The 26,261-nt window shown below is 39.1% G+C and overlaps 1 protein-coding gene across 2 annotated transcripts in view; it reads right to left on the bottom strand.

The window, feature by feature from the left end:
* The window catches only part of GSK3B (glycogen synthase kinase 3 beta), a 145,771-nt gene that overhangs the window by 78,266 nt on the left and 41,244 nt on the right, over positions 1 to 26,261 (bottom strand). For both annotated transcript variants that reach the window (XM_084225113.1, XM_084225112.1), the window contains exon 2: positions 12,599 to 12,792. In XM_084225113.1, coding sequence (XP_084081239.1) covers positions 12,599 to 12,792 — 194 coding nt within the window. The remainder of the gene's footprint in view (positions 1 to 12,598; positions 12,793 to 26,261) is intronic.

The raw sequence follows: 26,261 nt of genomic DNA, 5'->3' as shown, positions 1-26,261 counted from the left end.
AGGAAAAAAACAACAAAAACAAAGATAGCACCAAGTTCTTGAGTATTTGCTGTGGCTCTTCAAATGCTGACTCCAATCAACCTGTTGTGGTTTCCTGCACACCAGGAAAGAACATTTCCATTCCATAAGTTCTCATACTCCTGCTTTTGCAGATATCTAAATGACAAGTATATAGGGTTAATAAATCAAGTATAATCATGGAAGCTCCAGGTCTCACAGACAGGCAATTCTAGTACAGTTTACTGTGATACCTAGAAAGAATATAGAACTACTTTTTAAAAAACTACAGAGCTTCTAATACCATTGCCTCAACTGAAGATTATTATCTGTTGTTGTAAGCTGTTACCACCTTCTAATTTTATAACTCAGAATTGCTCGCTATTTACAAAGTACGTTCAGCAGGGCACTACAAAGTAAAGAAGTATCATCCTTACTTTTAGGAATTCTTCAGAAAGCTGTGCTCACCTTAGTTCTCCTGCTCTACATCCTGTTACGCCTGCCAGACTTCATCTGAAATGTGCTTACAAAGTTGCTCAGCATCACAAAACAAAGCAAGTCCATCCATGTAAGATACTGAACTGAATCTTCCTAATGTTTTCTAGCCCATGCACTACATTTTGGAGTAGCAAACTGCTATGTCCTCATTTCCACACCTGCACACTTACTACTAATTCCCATGGTAGTCAGCAACACATCTTTTTAAAGATTCCTCTATTATTTAACACCAAACCTGAATTTTCCACTTAAGTGCCCATAGGCAATGTCAACATCCACTACAAAGTTTTACTCTAAAAAGGAAAAAAATGAAAGAAAGGAAAAAAACCTCTTCGGTCCACTTGCAGCAAGAGCAGTGCAACCAGCAGACAGCTCAGCAAGCAGTATTTATGTCTCACTGCAACACCCATATACGTTGCAATGTCCCCCTTCAGGGACTAAACAGCCTACAACAAATTACTTAACTTACAATCAATCAACATGCCTACACTGTTAAACTCATCTGGTATAAATGAGATGCCTGTGTTCAAGCCCAAAAAACTTGGTACAACCTTCATGACTCAATGTGCCTGCTGAGATTAAAGGAAGATGAATGCAAAAGGGCCTGCCAATTCAGTTTGATAAGCAGATCCTTGGACAAATCTTTGAACAAAGGAAAAAAGAAGATGAATCTTTTAAAGACATCAAGTTATAGATTCTGTCTTCATCGTCTGATAAAGCTTAGGAGGGAAAACAAGGAGCTTTTTGTGACAATTCCTGAAATTAAAAAAAACCCTGAAATTAGATCCAGTTGTTGTTTTCCACATGCATTGTTATGCTTCAGTGATTCAGACTGGATGTTTGCATTCTGACTAGCTAGCTCAGGACCTAAGTAGTCTAATCACCATGGCTGGGGCTTTCAAAGGAACAGCACAAATGAAGATATGAAATGAGCACCTTTGTTGGGCCTGTAACAATTAGACCTGGCTTCAAATCTTAGAAGAACTAGAGAATATAGATGTCTGTAGTCTGCTTATTTGCATCATGACACATATAAGAGCGTCCATTACTCATCTCGGTTCACTGTACTAAGCACTACACAAACAAAAACCCACCCTGAAGAAAGCAGACTGCCTTCTCGCTAGTTAAAAGTCTGGAACATATATTTAAAAATATGATAAACATCACACCTCACATTTCACCTTAAAGAAGAGTGAGTCCCTTCTTTGCTCCTGGCCAAAAAAACATTACAAATCTTCAATGACCACTTCCTTGACATCACTCACTGTATTTTAAAAGAAGTACCAACACCATGCCAAGGCATCACGGACTGTAATTAGAATGTTTCTTAACAGAATAAGTTTCTCGTTGCCTTTTCAGAAACATTTCTTATTTTTGGTTATTATGTGATACAACTCTTATAAAACCACTCCAATAAAAACCAGATTAATTTTTATTTCCTGTAGTAAATCATACAGGAGAGTCTAGGTCATCCAACAAAACCTCAGTCTACATTATCATTCAAATTTTATCTTCCAACGTTCCAAATGGACCATATTTCACTGCATAATGCAGACAAAAAATGTGATGTAAAAAATGAAAGGGAACAAAAAGCCCAAACAAGCTTTCCTCAACGACATGCAAAGTAAAGTAGTAGAAAAGTAATTATTTGTATTGTGTAGGCTGAAAATAATTCTGTTGGTAACAACTATTTCACCTTCTCAGTCATCAGGGACCAGGAAGTATCCAAGTCACATGAAAAAAATGGCAGCCTTGCTAATTTTAGAATATGCCCAACAGTGTGAATGGTCTCTGTACTTTAGATGCTTGACAAAACATTTAGAAGAGCTTCCTTTTATTATTTTCCCATGTCTTAGTACTACTTTTCCAAGAAGCAATGGGCAGTGCAAATATTGCCTTTAGCAGCAAAGAAAACAATTGCCCATTACATGGCTCTCCAAGTTCCAAACACTTCCCAGAAGGAGCATGCCATTTGTTTATAAAGAGTCAGGTCTACTCAAGAAAACAAGTGGAAAACAAAAATTATTCCCATTTTCACATTTACTTAAACCTTCCTCATTTTGTTTGCTGACTTTGAGTTGATCCTCTTCACAGAAGAGACACAAATTAAAAAAAACACCTCAATTACAGCTCAATTAAAAGGTTTTAAAGCCGAAAGAGTTGAACTACAGCATAGTGCCGGAGGGTACAGCACAGCTGTCTTGGTGACACATAAATGAGAAGATCTGTCCCTCTTCTTTGCTTCAGGAAGACTCCCCTGAGCAGCAGGTGGATCTCTTCTGCCCCTTCTATGACTAGCATTTTATAGGTTATCCCTTCTTTCCCCTCAAGCGTAATTGCTGCCACAGCAGGATATTTGAATAACAAATACTGAGTTCAAAAAGGACACAGAGTTTGCCACTGCCTGATTTATCAGACATGCATTTTAAAGACAAAAAACCCCAGTGTTCTCTGGCAAAAACTGAGGATAAATTATTTAATGATATATTCCAATCACGCTCCAAGACTGGAAAGTTGCACCAAAAATAATTTAACCAAGTAAGAATTTAGTAAGCAAGTGAGAGCCACAGGTAGGTAATGTTGCTAGATATAAAGACTATTTAAGCTAAATCTTCCGTAGCCAGGCAATCTCATGCTGTGGGATGTACAAAAGAGAATACATAATGGTACAACCAAGAGCCTTGAAGTATCTGCACACGCCAAACATCCAAGTAGTCTCAAAAGCCCCATTTTTATCCCATCAAGCTAATCTTCTATTTCTAGTCTACACAATACTCTTTTCCTTAACTAGGAGACAGGTGTGGAAGGTTCCTCCTGGGACACCATTTCCACCCAACACCTGCATTCATGCACAAGCTCTCGATAGCAGCAGCATTACCAAGCTCTCAAGAGCATTAGATGAGCCTGCTCTCTGCCTGATCATCTCAGCATCTACTCCAAGAAGAAAAAAGATAAAACTAGCTTAGAATTTATATACAGCTTCATACACAGTCGACCACTAAATCACTGAGCTTCAGAAGGACTTCGGGAATTTTACTGTGACTTTTTAATTGAACAAGTTCAGGCTCCATTCACAAAACAATGACTGCCCTCGATTCTCCAGTTGAACTGGTTGCACACTTAGAAAGTCTCCTCCACTGCCACACTAAGACTGTCAGCCATTAAATATTTTTTTTTACATAAGAATGAGAAAACCCAAATCTGCTCCACCAGCTTGTAATCCACCAGCCTCAGAAATGCAAAGATATAGTCTCCTATATACTCTCCTAGAGTAGTGATCCTGAGAGGCTACCAAAGATCTCTCCATAAGACACTACGAAATGAAGAACATTAAAATCAATTTTTACCTTTGTTACACAGACCTACAAATCCATGCCATAATCAAGGCTCCCTCTAATTAGCAGGTGTGACCCAGATGTAAAACTCATTTATAAATATAAAATGGAGAGGTTATTTCTACTGCATGCAGGGTTAGTGTTTTTCTATCCCAGTCGTTCTCAGGCCCTTAAGAGGCAGCAATGTTAAAAAGTCAAAGGAAAGGAAATTATCTTTCCAAATGAACTTAATTTGACTACAATCAGGAATTCTGCAATGTCCAAGTACACTTACAGTTATAATGTGTTGTCAGTATGTGGCCACGTTACATCTATTCGTGTGCTTTAAACTATACATTTCCCTACCTTGATGGGTTCGGAATTCTTTTAAACTGCACTCTCCACTCCAAAGGTCATTACTTCAGAATAGCATCCATTTAACCTGTGTCTCTTGAAACAGTGTCTAGGTAATTTAGGAATGTACACATACAGAAGATATATTTCATATACCATATATAAATATATGTATTTTATGTAAACCAGACATATGAACTCACTTCCTTTAGAAGACCTGAGAGACAACAGGAAATAAACCAAAGCACTATTGGAGCAGCTGTATGAGTTATCTGGACTAGTGGGACAAAAGACTTTTCATAAATGAAATGTATCTTCTGGTTCTTCCTGTTCGTCAGTAAATTCACATAGGACAGACAGATTTAATTTTAGTCTCAAGTTATACACTACAAGTGAGCAAGAGGAGAGAAAACTGACAAAACAGGTACCTTGTTTTAAAGTCCCATCTTGGTCCTAGTTTAAGGAGTACCACAGAAAAACTCACCAAAATAGAAAAGCTCAAAATCCAAAATAAACACACCACTTAAACTGTGGTATGGATCTATAAAAGGCCTCACGCAAACACCCACGGGGTAGGAGCAGAAAAGACTCCTCCCTTTTCAAAGAACATATTCTGAGGGCCTATTTCCCTACTAACACGTAGGCTTCCACATGGCAGCATGTGGAAACACATGTCTAAACATGCCCAAAGCCATATCTGCAGATAAAGAGCTTTTCTTCCTCTATCCTAGGCCAACTGCAGCTGGATGACACTGCATTCCCTGGACATTAATTATCAGTCCAGACTCCCCTGCTAAAAAGCAGAAAACTGAAATCAATACTCCTAGTACAAACTCCATGTCATCTCGTGCACCCAACCGAAGACCTATTTTGCACTAACAGCTATTATGCATCCAATTCAGCTGTCAGATTTGAAAACATCTGCAGGAGTAGCCATAACTACAAATCATTTTATTATACAGACTTTAAAATAATACAAGGTTAGAAATATGATTCTTAGAGTTCTTAGATGTTCTAGGCCACTGAAGTATGTCCAGGGAGGTTACAGCTGATACAATGAACAGTGCACTGCTTTCTTCAAAGACTGTGAAAAGCAAGGGTAAACAGATTTTTTTATCCATTAGGAAAGTTTTAGAAAATTGGAAAATGAAATGAAATTGTTGTGAGTGAAAATTCAGATCTCTACCTAGCCTTTTTGGTTGCTGTGAACAGAAAGGCACTGCAACTGCAATTACAGCTAAATGATAGAATTGACTCCTCCAGTAAGCTTCCAGGAGACAGCCAGATCAAGTACTGCTATAAGAAAAGCTATTACCTTGGTAAATGTCTCTGATAATCTGGATAAATTAAGCTGGGCCAGAGCTACAAATCTGGCCTCTATATAAGAGTTAAAGCATAGATTAGAAAAAACATCACTGAAAGCAAACATAGCCCTCCAGCTGTTTAGAAGATGGAAAAACAACCTGAACACATGCCCAGGCATCTCCCATTCTGGAAATCTTATGTGATAGCCTCCGTCTTAAAGAGGGACTGTATTCCCCTTAGATGAGGGCAGCTAGGAGTAAAAGGCAGTTTTTGATCAAGCTCAATTATCTTTCTACTGCTGGTTTAACAAATGTTCACAATATTTGCTGAAGTCACTGAAAAACATTTTCAGCCTTCCAGCCCCACTTGTGATACAAACACAAAACATCTCATTAGTCAGAAGACAGATCTATTGTTTTGGGTGCACTTTCTAGCTATTTAACAATAAAATTAAGGTACCTTTAAGAGAGTAACACCTCGATGATAGTCTTATGAACAGTGATTCACTATTCTTCAGATCTTCAAAGTAGCTATGATGTGCAAGCCCTCAAAGACTTAAAAGAGAGGTGCTTAAATGTTACTAATTCTCATCACCATGTTTTTGCTTTGTGACTTTTCATTCCATGGGTGCTTCCAACTCAACTGAGATGCAGTAAATAAAGGCATTCTTCTAAGAGAAGGCCTTAGAGATTAATGTTTGAATATTCAATGATCCTTAGATGGAGATAAGAGATGAGAGAATGCATCTCACTCACACACAGATGAAATTCAAAAAGGAAGCTCAGTCCTTAGTTCAGAGGAAACTTGTGCAGATAACGAGAGGTCACAGTGAAAGATAATCAGGAATACATCAGAGCAAATCCAACCTCTACACTGTATTCAAACCGAAACACTGACTTAGATGAAGACAGCATTAATTCTGAACCTCTGTGATAACTTTCAATTCCCTTCTAGAAAGGAGTGACGCAGGAGGGAAAAGAAAGATCCAGAGTGACCTTATTGCTCTCTATAACTACTACAGAAAGGAGTTTGTAGTAAAGTGGGGTTGGTCTCTGCTCTCAGGCAACCAGCAAACAGGATGAGAGGACACAGTCTCAAGCTGAACTAGGGGAGGTTTAGCCTGGACATCAGGAGAAAATTCTTCACAGAACAGTTATTAAAGTTTGGAATGGACCACCAAGGGAAGTAGTGGAGTCACCATCCCTGGAGGTGTTCACAAAACAACTGGTGTGGCACTTAGTGCCATGGTCTAGTTGACAAGGTGGTAATAAGTACAAGGTTGGAATCAGTCTTGGAGGTCTTTTCTGTGACTTCAATATCCACCCGTGTAATTGAAAGAAAGGTTCCACAGCTCAGGCACATACAAAGGAAGTCAAGGCTTCTATGAGATATCCAGCAGTACAATGGCTTCTCTTTAACTGTACCTTTAACATTCTCATGACAAAGCTGTGGTACATAGATATAGGAGTCTGGAAGATGGACCTGCTAAAACATTAGAAAGCAAGATGATGCACACATCCTGTCTGAACCCAGCAAAGGGAAAACAAACCTGCACAGAATAGACAGCGATACCACTTCCCTTAAAGCTTTACAACTGGGCTCCCCAACATATATCAAGAAGATGGGTGTCAAACTCCTGTCTGCTTGTCAGTATATAGACATGACTACCCATAGCCCAAGCTTACAGACTGCAAAACGAAATTTGTTTTAACTCTTCTTTCAGTCAGGTTACTCGAGTAACTTGAGTATATCTCTCCTCAAAACAGCTCAAGTCCACCAAAAGTGGCCTTAACAGACTGAAGCCCCCTGAAATGAAGCCCTTTTTTCCAGCAAAATGCTACTATCTGTTGTATCTTTACTGGCCATCAATAACCAAGAGCTAAGAAACAAGCTGGGGGGAAGTCAGAAAAAACAGAACTGATTCAACCCAATTTGAAGTCATATTCTCACAGTGGTCTGTTAACCACTGAGATTCTGAGAGCAAAAGAGGCAAATAATTAATCAACAGGCTCATTTTTTCACATGCATATTTACAGAATTATACCTTTAACCATGAGCAGACACACAAAACCTATTAAGAAAAAAACTGGGTCAGCTCTAGATTTCTGAATGCTTTAAACAGAAAAGTCTCTTGAAAAGTTAGCAGAACTAAAAAACCTAATCACCTAGTCATTTTTCAGTGGAAAGTCTTCCTTGTGGTTTTACATTTTTCATAGGAGCTACTATGATCAAAGTTGCTGTAAATAAGGTAACACAAACAGCGGATATGGGCTACTTTGAAAAGGATCTTTTTATACTTAGCAGCTTGATATATCTGAGGCAGGAACTGAAGGAAAGCTGTTGCTTTCAGAAGCATTTCAAACAGCTCACAAAAGTACACACACCAGCAGAGAAAGAAAGAAACCAGAACCTCAACACAAACTTATTTTTCCATCCTGCTGCTTTATTGGGCTTTAAAGCTCAAATTAACATTAAGACTTTATATATTAAAAAGCAAAAAAAATCCCAACCAAAAAAACAAAACAAAACAAAAAAAAAACCACCAACCAACCAAACAACAACAACAAAAAAAACCCCCAAAACAAAAAAAAAACAAAACAAAAAAAAAAAAACACCCCAAACCAATAAACCAAAACAAAGAAACAATAAACATGCAAATACTAACAACACCTATTCCTTCTGTAACTAAAAACAGGAAAGATCACTGTATCAGGAAAAATACAGTGGCCTCAGCTTTAGCAATGCAGTGCTTCACATTTATGGACCATTAAGGCCCTAGTTTGACATCCTCTCACACTCCAGAAGATCTGCCTATTTAAATAATTCAGGCAACTAAGCCAAGGGCAGACACGGTTGGATGGCTAAACCAAGGCAGTCCCTGAATGATTTGACAGACTGGATGGCATGAATGGTTCCCATTACAGAATTTGGCTTTCTCTTGCTGCACACTTTATGTCTCTATGAGCCATTAACAAGAAATGTGATGCCCAATCTAGACTGTTTGAAAAGGTGCAGGAGGAGTACAAACTCTCTTCATCACTTAGATTTCAACAGCCCAGTGCTAAAAGCAGAAACATCAAGTATGCAATTCAGATACAAGAAACTTAACTGCTTATTCTCAGTCAGCTGTGAAATACTTCTAGCAATTCACACGATCATTTCATTAGGATTTCTTAAAAACCTTAATGGAATGGCAGAAATAACAAAAAATAACTATTTATGCTAACATGCCTCTTTGCTTATTATTGGTTTTTGCACAATGAGACAGCAACATGACAGACTCTTAATCTGAAGAATATTCCAAGGAAAATGCTAACAAAAGCAGTGCAAGAATTTTTATGCTACCAGTATTTTCTTTTCAAGCATCACAATTAGGCTGTGCCACTTGAGGGCCTGCACAGACACATGAATGAAATAATTAAAAATTCTATGAACCTTTTAACTGCACCTATTGATGTTTTGCATAAGAACCTATTATTACACATTTGTGGAATAGAAGCAGAAATACAGTATAAATCTGTGAAAGCCAGGTCATGGTCTTTTGGAAATTCTACCATTTGAAAGCACTTTGGCCCCAAAGTTTGTGAACCGCTGCCTCACACTATTTTTCAAAGAGAAACATCTCTCTCACCCCTGTTAAACTTTTAACTGAGAAAAAAAAAATCCAAAGCCCACCACCCCAAAATTATAACTTTCCATAAGAGTCAGTCAATTAAATTAAACAAATTAAATTGATTCAAACATTAATGACAAACAGCACATAGTCTGTGAACTACTGATTGAAGTGTCAGGTAATTACCCAAATTTACATTACTTAGTTCCTCACACTTAGTATGGAGAACTAGCTTACTGAAGGCAGAACTACCAACTGAAATTAAGCATAAATCTCTAGGTGGTATTTTATTAATCCCATTCAGGGACTTACCACTTATTCCTACCAATACTATTGCTGTACATTACACTGAACTGTAGACACACACACACACACTCTCTAAAATCCAGAACAATTCAGAGACTCTGTTTAAAATAAGTCATGCAGGAACTGCAATGTCAAACTGAAGAACCACTGAACTGCAACGAGGGGAGTAGAAAGAAGAAGCAGCATTGCAAACTATCTTTAGCATCACAGAAACTGTAAGATTCAACTCTTCAGCACTGATTTAACACTCAACTTCTTTCAGAAATCATTTTTTTGAAGAAATCTGGTCTGGAACCAATGCTGGGAGGCTGACTTGTCATAGTAATGGAAAAGGGAAAAAGAAAAATAGGCTAGTTTGAAAGCTGGAATTACCCTCCTCTGGTAATTCCAGCTTTCAAATTAGCTTCAAACCTGAACAAAAGCATCTCAGCTTCCTGACAGAGATCTAAAATTGACAACTGATGTGCATATTCCAGACCTACACAATGACAGCCCTCCACGTTCACAAAATGCAGCAAGAGCCTAGAGGTTACACTCTCTTGGAACTTTCTGAAGTTCCTGAATCATGTCCTTTCAGTTTCAAGACTATCTGCTGGCTCTTCTCAAAGGATTTTTTGAAGAAATCATGACTAAGGAATTATACTACACGTACCAAGTGAAATGTATCACAACAGGCAAGCACAGGGATAAGCAGGCACCAGCCAGAAGCATACAGCTCAACATTTTGTTCATGATTCAAATTTCGGGAAGCAACTTCCATACATCACTTTCCTCTTGTTGCTTGTTCACCACTGGGATAAGTGCAGACTGGTGTTTCTGAAGTGCCCCCTCCTCTCTTCCCTCCCTTGTATGATTCATTATCAAAGTGATAACGAATCAAACAAGCTGCCACCACCTTGGGCTGCCTGCAGTAAGGTTGGCTTTTTCCCCTCAATCATTGCTGAAGAGGGAGTATGCGTTAATGAGAGGGGAATGGCAGATTTCTCAGGGAACGCCACTGACCAGGCCTTGGGTCTGGACTCAGGCAGCCAAGCAGGGATGGCAACAGCCCAACTGAGCTGCACCCACAGCTCAGCTCTCTGAACACATGAGATGGTCTGCTCCCACATTGCACTCAAACCATTCAGCCAACAGACTTTCCAAGTTCCCTCTGTAACTGGTAGATTGTGTGGTCCAGTATTTACTACCTAGATCAGGCATTCCCAAAGAAAGAAATTAACCCTGAAGAAATTGTATGCTACTCTGAACATACATCTGTCTAGCTTCCATATCTGTCCAGGCAGAGGCTGCCATCCAGCCTGCAAGAATTTACACCTCCTGACAACATAACATACACTTCTAGATCAGAATGTGAAAAAATGAGAGGACTGAACTGACAAATGATGGGGAAAACTAGGGAGCTTAGACCAAAGTTAGATGATGCTGTGTAGCTGGGATAAAAGTTTGGGATAAGAATATGAAAAAATGCATAACTTGGGTATTACTGCAGATGTGACCCATACAAATTATGAAGTTTAAAAAACTATTTTTAAATGAATGCCATCTCTCTACAAATCTATACACAGACTTAAGTGTTAATTACTCCTCATTTAGGGATACTAATGCCTCCAGGTATTGGATGTTCTCAGCTTGTATTATCAAATGTAGACAATTAATTCAGAGTCCAAACTGGAAACACCCTACTTAGCTTTTCAATTTAGCTGTTTTGCTTTAACAAAGGGCTAATATTCAAGAAACAATTTTTTCTATCACTTAAAGAAACACTCAAAAAAAGAAAAAAAAAAAAGTTAACAAAATATCACTAAACAAACTACCAAAACAAAAAGCAATCAAAGACCACATTTTACTCTAAATGCCCAAGAGAGATTAATTTTTTAAAAAAAAGTAAGATGTCACAGAGTATTAATATCTGATGGCCAGGAACTAAAATGCTTGGCCAAGTTTTCATTTTGACACACTGCAAAACCCCACAGTTACAAGACTAAAGAAATCAAAGATTCATGTCAAAAGCACTAGCTGACATCTAGCAAGCATGACAGGGTATAGGAAATATCCTGACCTTCCCCCTTAAACCTATGCAATGGGAAGAGACCAAAAAGCTCCTTTTAAGTACTAGGTTTAGAATTTGTTTTTCCTGTTCTGTTTTACCTCTTCTTTCTTCTCCAAAAATAAGGCACTCTTACATCATATTGCATGCTTCCCAAGTACTAATTACCTTCAACCCATATACAGTCCAGAAATAACTCAGATCTATGTAAAAACTTTTTAAGTCTTCCTTATTGGAAGTAAACAATTCTGCATTACATTAATTTAAATGTATGTTTCCCATTTTCCTTTGAAACACTTCAAAACAAAGTTTTTGCCACCAAAAAAGGACACAAATTACAAATATTACCAGTGAAACTAGCTATGAAAACAAGATATGTTAAAACCAGGACCTCTGCTATCATGTACTGCTTGCACAAGCTGATCTGCATGCCCCCTGACTATAAGGGAAGAGGTCAAGTACATTAAGTACCAAGCTGTGGAGTAACAGAAGTGTTGAGGTGGCTTATGGTTCTTAACTTTTATTTGGTTAAAAAAATCACAAGATAAAAAGATTTCTCTTTGGAAGCTGCTAGTTTAGAATAAAGGATCACTAGTCTATTAAAACCACCAGAGTAGAACACGTTTATAAATCAGATAAGAAAATAAATTAAGTGATCTTCAGCCCAAACTGCCCTGGGCTCAGTATTTGTTATCTTCTTGCTTGGCCTTTAAAACTTCTGATTTACTCATATGTAGCCTTCAACTTTATAGGTGCAGCAACTAAAAACAAAGCCTAAAGGCTTCTGTTCCTTCCAGCAGTTTAATTACTAATCATTGGAAAAGAGTTTGTGGTAGAAAAAAGTAACCTTAAGACAAGCTTTTCCCTTGTTTCCATAGCTCACTGTCTGAGAAATCTGGCCAGCAACCTGGAAACAGCCCATCAAATCAGGATTTTTAGCTTCCTGACTTGCACTAATACAAATAATCATTGTGACTCACTGATTTTCAAGTTAAACTACTGCTTTATCATAATCCATCTGTTTAATTTTTAGTCCCAAAAATTTTTAGATGTATTTATGCCCTCCAATGAAAATAAGTTAAGAAAAACAAAAACACTGCCATCAAAGACATAGAAAAGGAGATAACATTTATGACAATACTATGAACTTATGCATAGGCTCACCTTAAATCTTTTATCCTGCAGGACTTTCTTAATGGCAACAAGCTCTCCTGAATCACAGAGTTTGGCTTGATACACAACACCAAAAGATCCATTTCCAATCACCTTGGTGTCTGTGTAGCTGACTTCTTGTGGTCGGTCCGGACCTTGTCCAGGAGTTGCCACTACTGTAGTCACCTTGCTGCCATCTTTGTCTCCTGCAAAGCAAGAGATACACAAATAATCAAAATACATACATAAACAAGGTGACCAACAAGACTAAAACAGAGGAGGGTAAGACAATGATTTAGATCAGCATATGTACTTCAATATTACAGAGAAAAATAGAAAACCTCTGACAAAATGCAAAGAAATGACTGAGCATGTTTTTTATCAATATATATTAAGTGGTGACAATTTTTTCATTTAGAGTATTGCTGACAAAAATTTGCTCTCCAGAAGCAAATAATTGAGCAATAAAATGAAATGCACAAAGAAGCCAAGTACTTATCCCTACATCTGATTATCAAGCAAGTCATATTAAACGGTGTTGTTTGAATTACCAAAATGAAGCATTTTCCTATATTTTTGCTATAACTGAAGAAACCAAACTGCTAGTATGAGCTCAGATCAGCACTCTGATCTTTACAGGCATTTATCTGGCAACAAAAACCAGGAGCACTTTAAGTTTGTTACTAATCCACCCACATGTAAAGCTTCAGCTTGCAGCACTAAGAAGCATAACCTTTGTCAAACCTGGCTCTGCACACCTGAAGCAAAACCTAGGCTGCATCAGATGGCACAGTCTTGCTTCCTTCTTCCATGTCTGGACTTCCTTGCAAAGAAGGAAGGTACCTGCTGGGGCAGGGCAAGAAGGATGCAGGCACTTAGCTGGTATCTCAACATGAACCAGAACACAGCCAGGGACAGCGCTCAGGATGCAAGAGCAGAGTGGAAGCTGCACAGGCGAATGTGCTTCGGCACAGATGCAGCAGCTGTGGGGCTCCCAGCCACTTTCCCATCAAAAGACCCAAGCCGCTACCACCTACTCTTAGTCCCACTGTTACTACCAACAGTGCTTCACCCTGTTCAAAGTCTGATTTTCTTCCTAATAGGAGCAAAGCTTTAGGCACTTTACAAGCACAATGGCATTTCTTGCCATTCAGTTGCAATAAAGAGCCCTTCAGGCTTGGGTTACAGAACCAAACAGGGCTACAAGAAAAACCAGAACCTGCTGGTCATAGCAGCCACCACAACTCTTCAGAAATCGTTCTCAAGAAATGCTCATCACACCTGCTTATTAACCAACCTTCTCTCCACAACTTTCTCCAGGAATTCTCTTCACTTCTCATGCATTTAGAAAAATCTTTCCAACAGACAGCTTGATCAATAGCTTTAGTGTAGTTCAGGCAAAATGCTCCTTGTTCTGCTCCAGAAGGGCATGGGAAAAAAAATTACACAGCTCACTCTCTTTCCCCCCACTGCCTGCTTCAAATATGAGTGCTGTTGCAAAGAAAGTTATTAAGATGGAGAAGTTTTTTCTCTTTGGGGAACCTCTCCCTTCACTGCTAAAAACTACTCAAGTACAGCACCTAAAAGCAGACTCTGCAAAAGAAGCTTATCTCAGCTCTACCCAGCATGCCGGTGACTTCTTGTGTCTGACTTACAACACACTTGTTTGTACAGCCCAGCACAATGTTTGCAGCTTGTGCAATGCTGCAACCTCATGATCAGCTTGTGTACCGAACTCTCCTCTGTGGAGCTGCTGCCTGTCCAATCCTCACCCACTCTCCACTTACACACCTGACTGCTCTTATCAAAGCCTAATATTCTGCATTTTGTCCTGATTGAACTGCATCCAAGGTTACTGAACTCTCTTGCTTGCTTGTCACATCCTTCATGCACAGTCGCTATCCAGAGATTCAATTCCCAATGCTACATGAAATTTACCTAAGAAACTGGTGAAAACCGGTGAATCCTGTGAGACTGCCTAAAAGCCCTGCAAAAACCCATGAAATATCTCATCCTATTTTTTTCTTGAACCTCCTGTTTTGCTCTAACAAAATAATCACTTCGTATGTCTTTCATGGGATTTCCTGTACTCCATTGTTTTCCTACACTTCTCATGAGAAAATTAGTTTGGAAACTTCAGAGTCAAGATACCCACGTCAACTACTACTTCTGCACCTGTAAGATTCAGAAGAAAAGCAGGTAGCTTGACACGATTTCCTCCTGAAAAATCCATATTAACTACTATTCATCTCCGATGTTGCCTCTTAGGTTGTTACAAATTGTTTCCTTTTAAGATTACAACTTCTCCATGAAAGAAATTAACAAATCAAATATAAATAAAGTACATTAGTGCTAAAGGTGCCCATTACTTGCCAAGCAATACAGAGTTGATAGAGCTCTTCCCCATAATAGTCACGAGAAGCTGAGATGCGGATTTATAGATTTGGAGAGAAAATGGGGTAGGGGGTAGAAAGGAACACTAGACAGATGAATGTCTTCTTACAGGGAGAGAGAGAGGCATAAATAGAAGCATACTAGCTGTGTGGAAAATTCATTCTCCTCTTTGATAACTGTAAGAAATAAAAGGAAGGAAGCCACAAATACAAAGAAATCCTTTTCTTTTTTTTGGTAAACAAGCTGAAAGTGTAACTCTCATAGCAGCAATGCATTTTATTTGCCCAACTATTCTATGATTATCATTCTAACTTACTAAGTATATTAATAAGAAATATCTGCTTTACTACAGCAATCCTCATCAAATAAAAGGTAATCCCCTACCTGCTCTATTTTGAGGGGCACCTTTTTTTCTTTTTGGCAGGGCTCACTAGACTAGAGTATTGAGATTGTTGTTAAGGAGTTTTGTTCTCCATTTTTCCAAAAATCAAGACTAATGAACTCTTAGAGATAAAAATAATTGCCTCTGGCAAGACTGGTTGAGATTGGAAGTACTTGATATCAAGAGATCTAGTGTAAGGACTTTCTTCAGAGCTGCAGCTCTCTCAGGGGCCTCCTTGTCCGCAGAAGCAAACCCTGAATTTCAGGCCACGTCAAGTGTTTCATCCCAATATGCACCACACAAGCTGCAGCCACCCAGCCAACTCTTCCAGAGCTCAAATGAAAAACCAGTCAGCTTTAGACACTTTCCTTTAAGTCCACAGGAAAACAGCTCCTAACTAAACTTGCCGAAATCATCAGCGCTTAGTAGTGTATGCACTGACACTTTAAACACTATACCAAGAATTACTTTGTTTCTTTACCAGAATTTGCAGAACATTAAGCCTCAAAGAGCTTTCTCCCAGCTTCCGCTTTTAGGAAACAACAGATTTTGCAAACCATCCACAAAACACACCATAAGGACTCCAATCTTTTAAAAGTTAAGCCAGTTAAGAGTTTGTTATATTCTATTTCAGTATTGTTGAACCTGAGGGACTATGGGGTAAAATTCACCTTGCACCCTTGACAGCTTTGATCTCCAAGAATAAAACATCTCACTACTGCTTGAAGTATACAAATAATCTGTTTGTATGGCAGCAGCACCCAGAGGCCCCAAGCCTGTTTTGCCACTCCTTGCCACTACATAGGTGTAGGTACTGCTCACAAGATCATGCACAGTTCAGAATGGTTATCCCAGTTTTAATTGTCTGGACAGCAAGCACTGACTTGCCAGCCAAACAGCACATAAAGGAGTTCACTAAACAGCTTTCAGAAATCCTCAGCATGATGGAAAATAGTAGAGAGGAAACAGCCCTGCCCAGCAATCTTCAGTACCTCCAAACAGATTCTTAACAGCAAACACCAAGAAGCATTACACCACAGCAAGTCTTAAAGAGAAGCCTAGACAGTTCTTATCTCATTCCCTTCACCTCTTATTTTGTTTAGGACTGTCAGACTCGGTGACCCCAGTGGGCAGGCAGGCACCGCCAAACACTGAATACTCTCCACACCTTGTAGACTGTAAGGTCTACAACAGAACTAGGACACTAAATAGAAAAACTAAAGAAGGAAGAAAGGACTAAATAGCAACATGCTGAACAGCTCTCATAGCACAGCTCACATGAAAAGCATCACTAGCACATGTCCAGAGGCTGCTGTTTTCTAGGGCCAACAGCAATATGACCTTGCTTTACTGTAACCAAAAAGCAAATTCATGTGACTGTAAAATCATCATCTATGCCAAGCACCTTTATAACATCCAGGGTAGAAGCAAAAGGAAAAATAAATAGTTATCACATTATAATACACTTGAACTGGGTATGTTTCATGGAAACCCTTAAAGTATTTCCTCATACAGTACCGATATTTAATATCCATGATGTTGTATTTGAGTTTTTTTGATTAAGAGCGTTTTGCACAATTCTGATGTGAAACTGAAAACAAAATCCAGACATTTCAACTTCCAAGTACTCTGATTGATCTAGCTCACTTTCTACCTTTAGTACATGATGACCATATGAGACAAATCACAACCATTACGTAAAAGCACTGTTGAAAGCAGAAAATACTCATCAGCTTGTGGGAAGAAATGAGCATACTCCACTTGAAGACCACAGACCATCAATGCAAGCTACAACCCTGTTTTTGCATCTCAAAAAAAAACCAAAAAACCCATGCTGGCATATGTTTTTGTTTTTACTCACGTGAGACTGGTGATCCTGCTACTGGGCAAGCGTTTTGTCACATACATACCCCACCAGCTGTAAATTCCTACTACTAAGCTCAAAGGTGACCACCTGTAAGTGTACTGCACATATACTTTTGGCCTGTACCAAATGAGGTGTCATTCAATAAAATTCCCTTCAGTCCTCAGGGACCATGAAAGGCATCCTTTGCTATTGATCACCCACACACACCTTCTACTGAATGGGCCTGGAGAAAGTCCAAAATTATGTCTGCCCTACATCCCTTTAGCTGTTTAGTGTCTGACTGAGCAGTAAAACCACACTTTAATGCAGAGATCTAAGAGTGCTTTTTTAGCTCTCAACTCTATATGAGTGTGCCCTTTTCCTCCTTTTCAATGTGTTTTACAGTTGATGTGAAGAAACAATGTATTAGTACAATGATTACAGCAGCTTTACTTCTACTTCAAATGCAACCTTGATCCTTTGCACTGTCTACAAACTCCACCTTTTCCTCTCTTTTGACTTTACCTGTTTCCTCTTGCTACCCTCCTCCTCCTGCTGCATTCCTCCTCACCAGCAGGCTCACAGGCTTTTCCATTAGATATTACTCAGGTTGTTTTTAAGTCCTAAAAGAAAACTTTACAGACCTACAACATACTCTGTACAATGTCTGTGATCACATAACCGTGTTCACTTAAATATCTTCACTAATTTGTTTCATATCTCAGTGTCACCTCCCTACTAAGACATGGCTCAATATTAAGTCACTTAACTATTTCTCCTCTTCATAAAGCTTATCTGCACTACTTCATCTTAATTTGCTCAATGCTCAATACAGTCAGGAGTCACTTCCACAGAAATCTGACACAGACGGATCCAGCCCCTGCCCATGGGATTAGGTTACAACCAGTAGCTGACACAACTACCTAGAAAGAAAAGAGCAACCAGAGGGGGATAGAAGTTTATCAGAACTGCAGTAGCTCTTCTCAGCTGTGGATAACAGGACGGTCAAAAGATCTGACTACTTTGTGAAAAAAATGGTTTTAAGAGAAAACTTTTCTTGAGCTATCTGCTAGAATCTTGTGCTCATCATCAAATAAGGCTATAAAACATCTGACTTCTCAGATAATTGTTCATGGCATGTGAAGGAAGAAGGAGGTCTTCAGCTGCTCTGAAAATCTTTAACATGGCCAATGTATGCTTGAGGAAACAGTGTCAGCAGCAGAAATCACTACTAATTTTCTTTTTCTAATGAATTTTTCCTACTACATTTTTTAAAAAGCTAGTTTCATGAAGAGCTAATTTTTATCAGTCAGTACAGGGGAGAAAGTATTAAAATGGTATTTATGAACTGTTTTACTAGACAACCTCCTTTCCTCATCAGTGAACTGCATGAATATTACCTAGTGGGAGACAAGATAAACCTAAAACCATACAGAATCACAGAATGGTTTGAAGGGACCTTAAAGCTCATACAGTTCCAACCCCTGCAAGCATCAGCAGAGAATCTCCACTTGACCAAGCTATTCTGAGTCCCATCCAGGCTGGCCTTCAACACTTTCAGGGACAGGGCATTCACAGCTCTCTGGGTAACTTATTCTAGTGTCTCACCACACTCACAGGAAAGAACTTCTACGTATAATCTCAAGTTTTCAGTTTGAATCCACTACCCCTTGCCCTATCACTATAAACTCTTATAAAAAGTCCCTTTCCAGCCATCTTGAATGAACATTCATGGACCAAATCAGAAAAACTCAGGGAATCAAAAAGAGGAGTCTTACAAAACACAGCGTCATTTGGTTTTTCAATTTACACTGAACAAAAGGAGTCCTTGGAATTTCAAAAATGGTTCAGGTCAAGCATTGAACAAAAACCTGTAAGTGTGCCAATCATCACCCAGATAAGGCAGATGCATTCACTGAATATATATATATACCCACACACTTGTTTTAGCACAGAAAATGTCACTTGACTTCCTGACTGTAACTGAATACTGCAATAAAAGAGCGGCCATTAGACATTACTTAAGATCAGAAGAATCTCATGATTTGTACCCAAGGATTTTGGAAGAGCTAACTAAGAAGTCATTTTTGAAAGGAATCAGAGCGCTCGGAGAACTTCTAAGATGGATGGGATGATTCATAAAATCCTGTTATTTTGACAACAATTTTGGCTTAAGTACCACATCAGTCACCTTAATAATGAATAAAGAAGAAGTAAGGTACTTCACAGAGATCTGATTCCTGGATTCCATATGGTTAGAGACTACAGGTTCATTTACAACTAAAAAAAAAAAGATAAAAACAGTGACACACAAGCACTGTGACTTCTTAGGGTTTCTAACTTGCCATCATATCGCAAATTAATGAAGAAACACATATACAGAAAGAAAAACTATTATTAATCAAATTATAATACACTAGCCCATAATTGCAACATAAAATAAAATAGGAGGTGCCACCAGCAATTTTTGCACTCACACTTAGTGCTTTTATCAACAACCTGAAAGAAAAGTCACGAAGTACTAAGACACAAGATTCAGTGTTATGCACAGGGTAGAGATCCGTGAAAAAGCAGCCGACCTTCCTTAGTAACCCAGGAGCAAATTAGGCAGCAGGATCCAGAAACCAAGACCATAGGCCATGCAGCCAAGTCAAATAAAGTCATCCAAAGAGTGGAGTCATCAACTCTGACTTGCAGGACATCCCAACACAGACAGAAGCACACATTGTTACTGAGACCTAAAGTAATCCTTAGATGTACAAGCAGAAGTACATCAGACAGACAACAAAAAAAAAAATCTCTTTGCTATTTCACACTCATTGAACAGCTACTGGAATAGCATGCTCAATCCTGATAGATGAAATTCAGCAGTGATGATTCAAAACACTAGAGATTCAGAAAGAAGCCTCAGACATCACAAGGTCAGCAAAAATACATTACCTTGAGTGAGACTTCAGAGTGCAAACAATTTAAGTCAAAGAGAAAGCTGGAGGATTATCTCTAAAAGGAAGAAGGACCTCTGATCTGCAGGTAGAGAACATATTGCAAATAATGACTAGAAAGAGAAATTGCAAGAGTTTGGGACAGAACTGTAGGTGGATAAAATTTAGGAAAAAAATAATTTCCTTATTAAAAACTCTGAGAGATCGGGTTATTTTTGCAACACAAATTTTTATTTTAGACTGGAATCTTTTTTTAAACAAAAAATACTGCTGAACTGCAACTGCTAGGCTTGAAATAAGAAAGCATGCACTGGATTAAAGTGAAGTCTCTTAGGGTCCTAAGAAGGTCACAAAAGCTCAATACCCACAGAAATAATTTCTTTCAACTCAGCACTAATGCAATGGTGTCATAACTCAATATTAAATATGCTGCTTTCCACAACAGTCAAAATCCAAAATCTGCATTCAGTTTAAACAAAACCACAATAAAGTGATAAATAATGAAAATATGAATACTGGCAGGTCATTATTTGGCTTTATTGCTAATGACCAAATGATAGTCACAGTTAATTATGTGTCAATTCACTTCAGCTCAATCCCAAGACAAATAATCAGGACAAATTTCAGCAACAACTGCCAAGTCAAAGATCACCAAGTGAAAAGGCTTCTAAAACACCCTGAAATCAAAGTTGCCATCACCTCTAGCTGGACACAGAGGAAGGAAGCAAAAGCAAAATGTTCATTCCACTTGTACCAAGTAACAATGCTTTTTACATGTCAATCACTTGAAAAAGTAATTTTTTTTTTCAAAAATATTTACCTTGCAGAAGGCCAAACCTGTAACTTCAAAACACAGTAGCTCTACATTTTGCTCAACAGTTTCTAAAACAGAAAATTCAAAGCACTAAGAGTTAAGTTTATGCAGGTGAAAAATTGATCCAAAAGTAAACAGAATACTAGTGACTGACTTCTGTCTAGTGAAATAAACTATCCTATCACTACAAAATAAAAAGTAAACCATTTAGAAAGGTGATATAACATTATTATAAAAATGAAACTGTGTAGCTCAGTTGACCTATTTTTGAGGTCATTGTGTCACTAAAAACAGAAAAAGAAACTAAATGTATTTCCAGCATACTGTGACAAGTAATGGAATGACTCATCTGCTTATATTTGATGTAATAAACACAGAAAATTACATCAAGATGCAGGGACATTTACCCCTCATTATTTATCTGTTGAAAAAAAAAAAAAGCCACTAAAATTTAGTAGACAGAACAGCATTTGGATTTACTGCATCCCAGTTGAGACATTCAAAATGCCATTGGGGCTTTAAATCTTTCTTTAGAGGTAAACATAGACTTCTGGAGGGGGCATTCCATTCACTCCCTTTGAAAGCTTAATGCTAAAGATTGCAAACAAATATTTAAAGAATAAGCAGGGCAGTGAGCAGGTTCCAGAACATTCACATGATAAGCTTGTTAAATTGTCAACTGAAATGTCACATGAAGTTCTAAGGCACTGACTTTCTACAGGTTTTTATATCTTAACCATGGTAGTTAAAGTGAGCACAGCACGGTATTGGCCACGCAGTTGTGCTTCTCTACTCCAGCATAAACTTGACTCTGAGCAGTTTAAAAAACAAAACAAAAAACACAAGAGGAAAAAGGATGGGAAGAGCCCTGTTGATCTAGCCCAGATGCCTATCACATTGGCCATCAGATGACCTCCCTGGATCCAACTGTGGCAGATGGGATTCCAACAATCAGCTGCTTACATCGGCCACCATGAAATCCTAGCAAGTTAACACCCCACTGATTTATAAACCAAACAGCTGAATCCAGAAGGGATGTTTACTCACAATGCCTGAAAAAAACTTCATTTTGCTATAAGCTGTCCCCCCTACCAATGTGTAAGGTGGTGCCCACACCTTTCTGAGGCACATATAAGGTCTGTGCAACCCATCTCTAACACAGAGCTTGCTTCAAGTACTCTTTCAATTATGGCAAACATAGACCAAAACCATACATTTCTAAAGAGAGCAGCAGTTAATACTCAGGTGGGGAAAAAATTCTGCACAATTACCCTAGGGAGTACTTTAAAAAGAATTTTTTTTTCTGTGACTAAACAAAATATCCACAAGAATGCTTACACTTATATTTCTGCTTTGGAAAAAAACACAGAAACATACAATTAAGGTAATCTAAACACTGGCTGCCAGTGGGGTTTCATAAGCAGTCTCATGCTTGTTAACAAGTTATTTTTAGTAGGCACTCTTTTGGTTCTCCTCTCTCTCCACCCACATGCAGAAGAACCCACCCTACAAAAGCTATTTAGCTATATAAATCAAATTTAAATTTAGATAAGGTGATTCCACAGATTAGGAAGCAAGTACCAAAGTGATCATAATAGATTTTGGTTTTATGATCTTAAATCTGATCATTTCAGCCCCAAAAAGCTTACAGGTTAAATAGACCACAAGAGACAAGGATAGAGATAGGGGAATGAACAGAAACAGTATTACATCATTTTAGCATAAGACTGTGGCCTCGTTAGTATTCTCTTTTGCTTTTTAGCTCTGAGTTAATTGCTAGCTGAGAAATTCAGCCTATACAGTACTAGGATTTCTTATTTGAAGTTTCCTTTAGTTATTCTTTCCTCTTACATCATCAGGGAACATGATTTAGCAAATATTTGCCAAAGACAGCTATAGCAGTTCAGCTGACACAGAGTAACTCATAAACCCCTGTAACTGAGCCCTGACAGGCAGAACCCTGAGTTACAAACATATCGTGTTTATCCACTTGTTAGTGCCATTCAACAGCTGACCCTGAACGAGTCTGTTGGTGTCTTCTAGCAGGGCTGGGGGGGAAACCATTGTTAGTCACCTACTGACACGCCTACTTTAAGACCACTGTCAGAGACTCAAGAACTCCCACCATTCAAAGAATACCAAATAATAAATGGCTCATCTGAGGAATTCCCAGGTGGTCTACAAGCTTCCCATCAAAATATCTGGAATGACCTGCAAACCTCTCACTAAAGTAGTTTCTTGCAAACTGCTTAAGTAGGGAGGCTGTCGACTTGCTGCAGACCTCCCTAACTGCGTTTGTTTGAGCTTTTTAATCCAGTTAAATGTACACATCACCGAGAGAAGCATACCTCTGACCCCTGAGAACAGACATCACCACTGTTTTCCTTTTCATTCTGTCTTTGCATCCACCAAGATGCTTCAAACACGTAAGAACGTATCATTAGGCAAAATCCACAGAAAGCCACCTGCAGTAGCTGCAGGTTGCCAAGACCCTCTCTACCACACACTTGCACAAATTAAGAACATCTTAATATACCTTAGAGGGACTCTCTATTCTCCTACTGGAGGTTTAAATAAAATGTCTTTCAGTTGTGTTAATTACAGCAGTGCTTAAGTATGAAATGTGACTAGGACCCCACTGCGCTAGGCACAGCACCAGGAATCAGAGACAGCTCCTGCCCCTGCTGGGAGGGAGGGACCAAAAAGGAAATAGGCTAAAGAAGGAAGAAAATAAAGTGAAGGTAAGGAACAGCAAAAACACAGGTGAAAAAAATCCAAAATGTCCCAACCCCCCAAAATGCTAGCATCGAAAAGTGAGGAGAAGCAGAAGCAAGAAAATCCAGGAGAGAATTTGGAGCACGACTGCAAGCATATTAACACTGAACTGAGAGAACCCACAAGTGAGTTCCCAAGCGGTGTGAAACACTTGCTGTCACCACTTCTGCTGGCAGCCCAGGCCAGCAGAGCCTCCGGCTAGTTCTCTGTGGCTTCAGCAATCCTCGCCAGGCTGTGGAGAAAGAAGCAGGGCACAAAGCAAGCAGTTCCTCATCAGTTGGAGTCTCCCTGGCAGGTGCCTGCTGCCACGCTGTGAAGCCAATCCTTATCACAAAGGTGAACCCTCAAACCTTGAAACTTTTGTCTAAAAAATGAAGAGTGATTTCTGTATTAATGGGTATCACAGGTGGACTTGGAAACCCAGGTGCGATGAACAGCAACACCCACTTAACCTGCAAAGCTTTTCTGGCAGGGCAAAGGACGAAGCTCTCCCCCTGTGAGAACCATGGATTCTAACACATTTTTCTGCTCTCTGGAATATTAGAGGACTCTCCTTTCCTTTGCAATTTCTCCTTTCTGTCAAGTACTCCATAATTATGTCATCCAATTAGGATCTGACATGTTTTCTTACTCTTCAACTTCACTGAACACATCACAAAAATACAGCACGTACTCGTCATGCTATTCTCTCTACAACCAAGAAACAGCATCTTGGACCCAGAGTCCGAGACAGCCAATGAGACAGATTAAAATCACAGTGAGAAACAGACTGTTTGGAATCTGAGACAGCAACCAAATCCCACAGAGAAACACAGATAAAGCTAGTTGTGAAAATGCATTTGGTGACTATCTTTTAAGATTGGAGGAGGAGTAAGAGAACTGCCAGCTGCTCAGAACCAATATCTAACTTAGATAGGAAGTACAGTAAATAAAAAAAGTTAAAAATTAGCAGTAGCCAATCTGAACCCTAAGATGACCGTGAGCTGAGGTTAAACACTATTCTAAGACTGAAAGAGGCCACTGCAACTGCTTCTCCAGAGAGGAAAATCAAGTTGTGCTACCCTGTTCAAATCATGCTGCAGAGCACAGACCATCTTTAAGAGACTCCACAGCCTCTGCATCCATCTCAAATTACTGCTTCAGATTGTGCCACAGAACAACACAGGAATGGAACAAGTCCATTTATGTTAAAGATGGTTTTGAATTCAAGGAGAACGTTATCTCAATTAACATTAAGAAGCTGTAGGCATGCCATCAGTGCAATGCAGATATTTTCCATGGCCAGATTAGTTATCTTGGTGAAGAAGCTATTATTACAGATGAGGCAGCATTGTAGAAGCCAGATGCATAAGCTATTCACCACTGGCAAGTCCCCCTTTTAAATTTATTTATTTTTTAAAGTAATAAAAATAGTAGAGCACGAAGAGCAAGAGAACTAAGTGTTGGACATCACTAAAGCTATTTAGGGTAACAAGAGAAACTACAGCTCATTTACACATTGTACGTAATCTGATCAAAGTGGGGCCGCTGCCAAAAAAAGAATGGTCTTACTTCCCACTTTTATGTTCCTGCCATAGCAAATCTGGCAATCTTGTAGCCCGAGGATGAGTCAGTTTAGCCTACTGATCTGACAAACTAATCCATCTCCAAAATAAAGCAAGCCTCAAATCAGCAAGCCGAACTGACTCATCTTGAGGACAGGCAGTTGCTAGATCTGAGGAGAGGAAGGACTGGGAACAAGCCTGTTCCTTACTGCCTGTACTCCCAGGAAAGCCACGCTAAGTGTAACACAAACCCACACCCCATGGCACTGTGAAGCTGCAGCCTGTGGAGGAGGGGCAGTCCTGGCCCTCCCATCCCTCCCCATGCCCTGACACTGGCACTGCCCTGGTACCAGGTACCAAATGACTACTCTCTGAAGGTGAGCTGCAAGCCAACTCTTCCAGAGGAACAGAACTGCCTGCCCAAAGCCATGTGAGCATAGGGCTGGCAGAGCAAGGAGATGGAAGCAGCCTGAGTAATTCATTGCCATGACAGCCTGTGCCAAGGGCAGGCTGAATCAGCCAAGCTCCGGGCTTGGGTGGGTGAAACAAAGTGGAAGCACCTGGGCACCACATCTCCTGCCTTCTCAAAGCAGAACACAAGTTCATACTGTCAAACAACTGAAAATTATTTCTACTATGGTTAAAAAAAGCTCAACAACCAAGTTACATTACACCAGCACAGACTTCTCTTCTGGAGAGTAATGATATTGCCTTAAAATGCATGTTTTAGACAATAGAAAGTATCATTTTCTCCTATGGTTTCTTAAACCTACTAAGAAGTTTATTCTTCCTCTCTCAGAAACAATACACCTATTTCAGTACAAATTTTTTCTCCAGTGAAAGGACAATAATATAATTCAAACTACAGAAGAGGTCTCCAAATATTTTATTGCAATATACAGATTTTAGTAAAATAAAATCCTCTAAAATGGGAGTAAGTTTTCTCCAGAAAGAAAAACATGAACAAAAGTAATACTT

The sequence above is a fragment of the Fringilla coelebs genome (assembly GCF_963513975.1).
Source record: "Fringilla coelebs genome assembly, chromosome: 2".
Taxonomy (NCBI): domain Eukaryota; kingdom Metazoa; phylum Chordata; class Aves; order Passeriformes; family Fringillidae; genus Fringilla; species Fringilla coelebs.
Note: the sequence above shows the minus strand (reverse complement) of the source record. Positions and strands in the feature narration are given on the sequence as shown.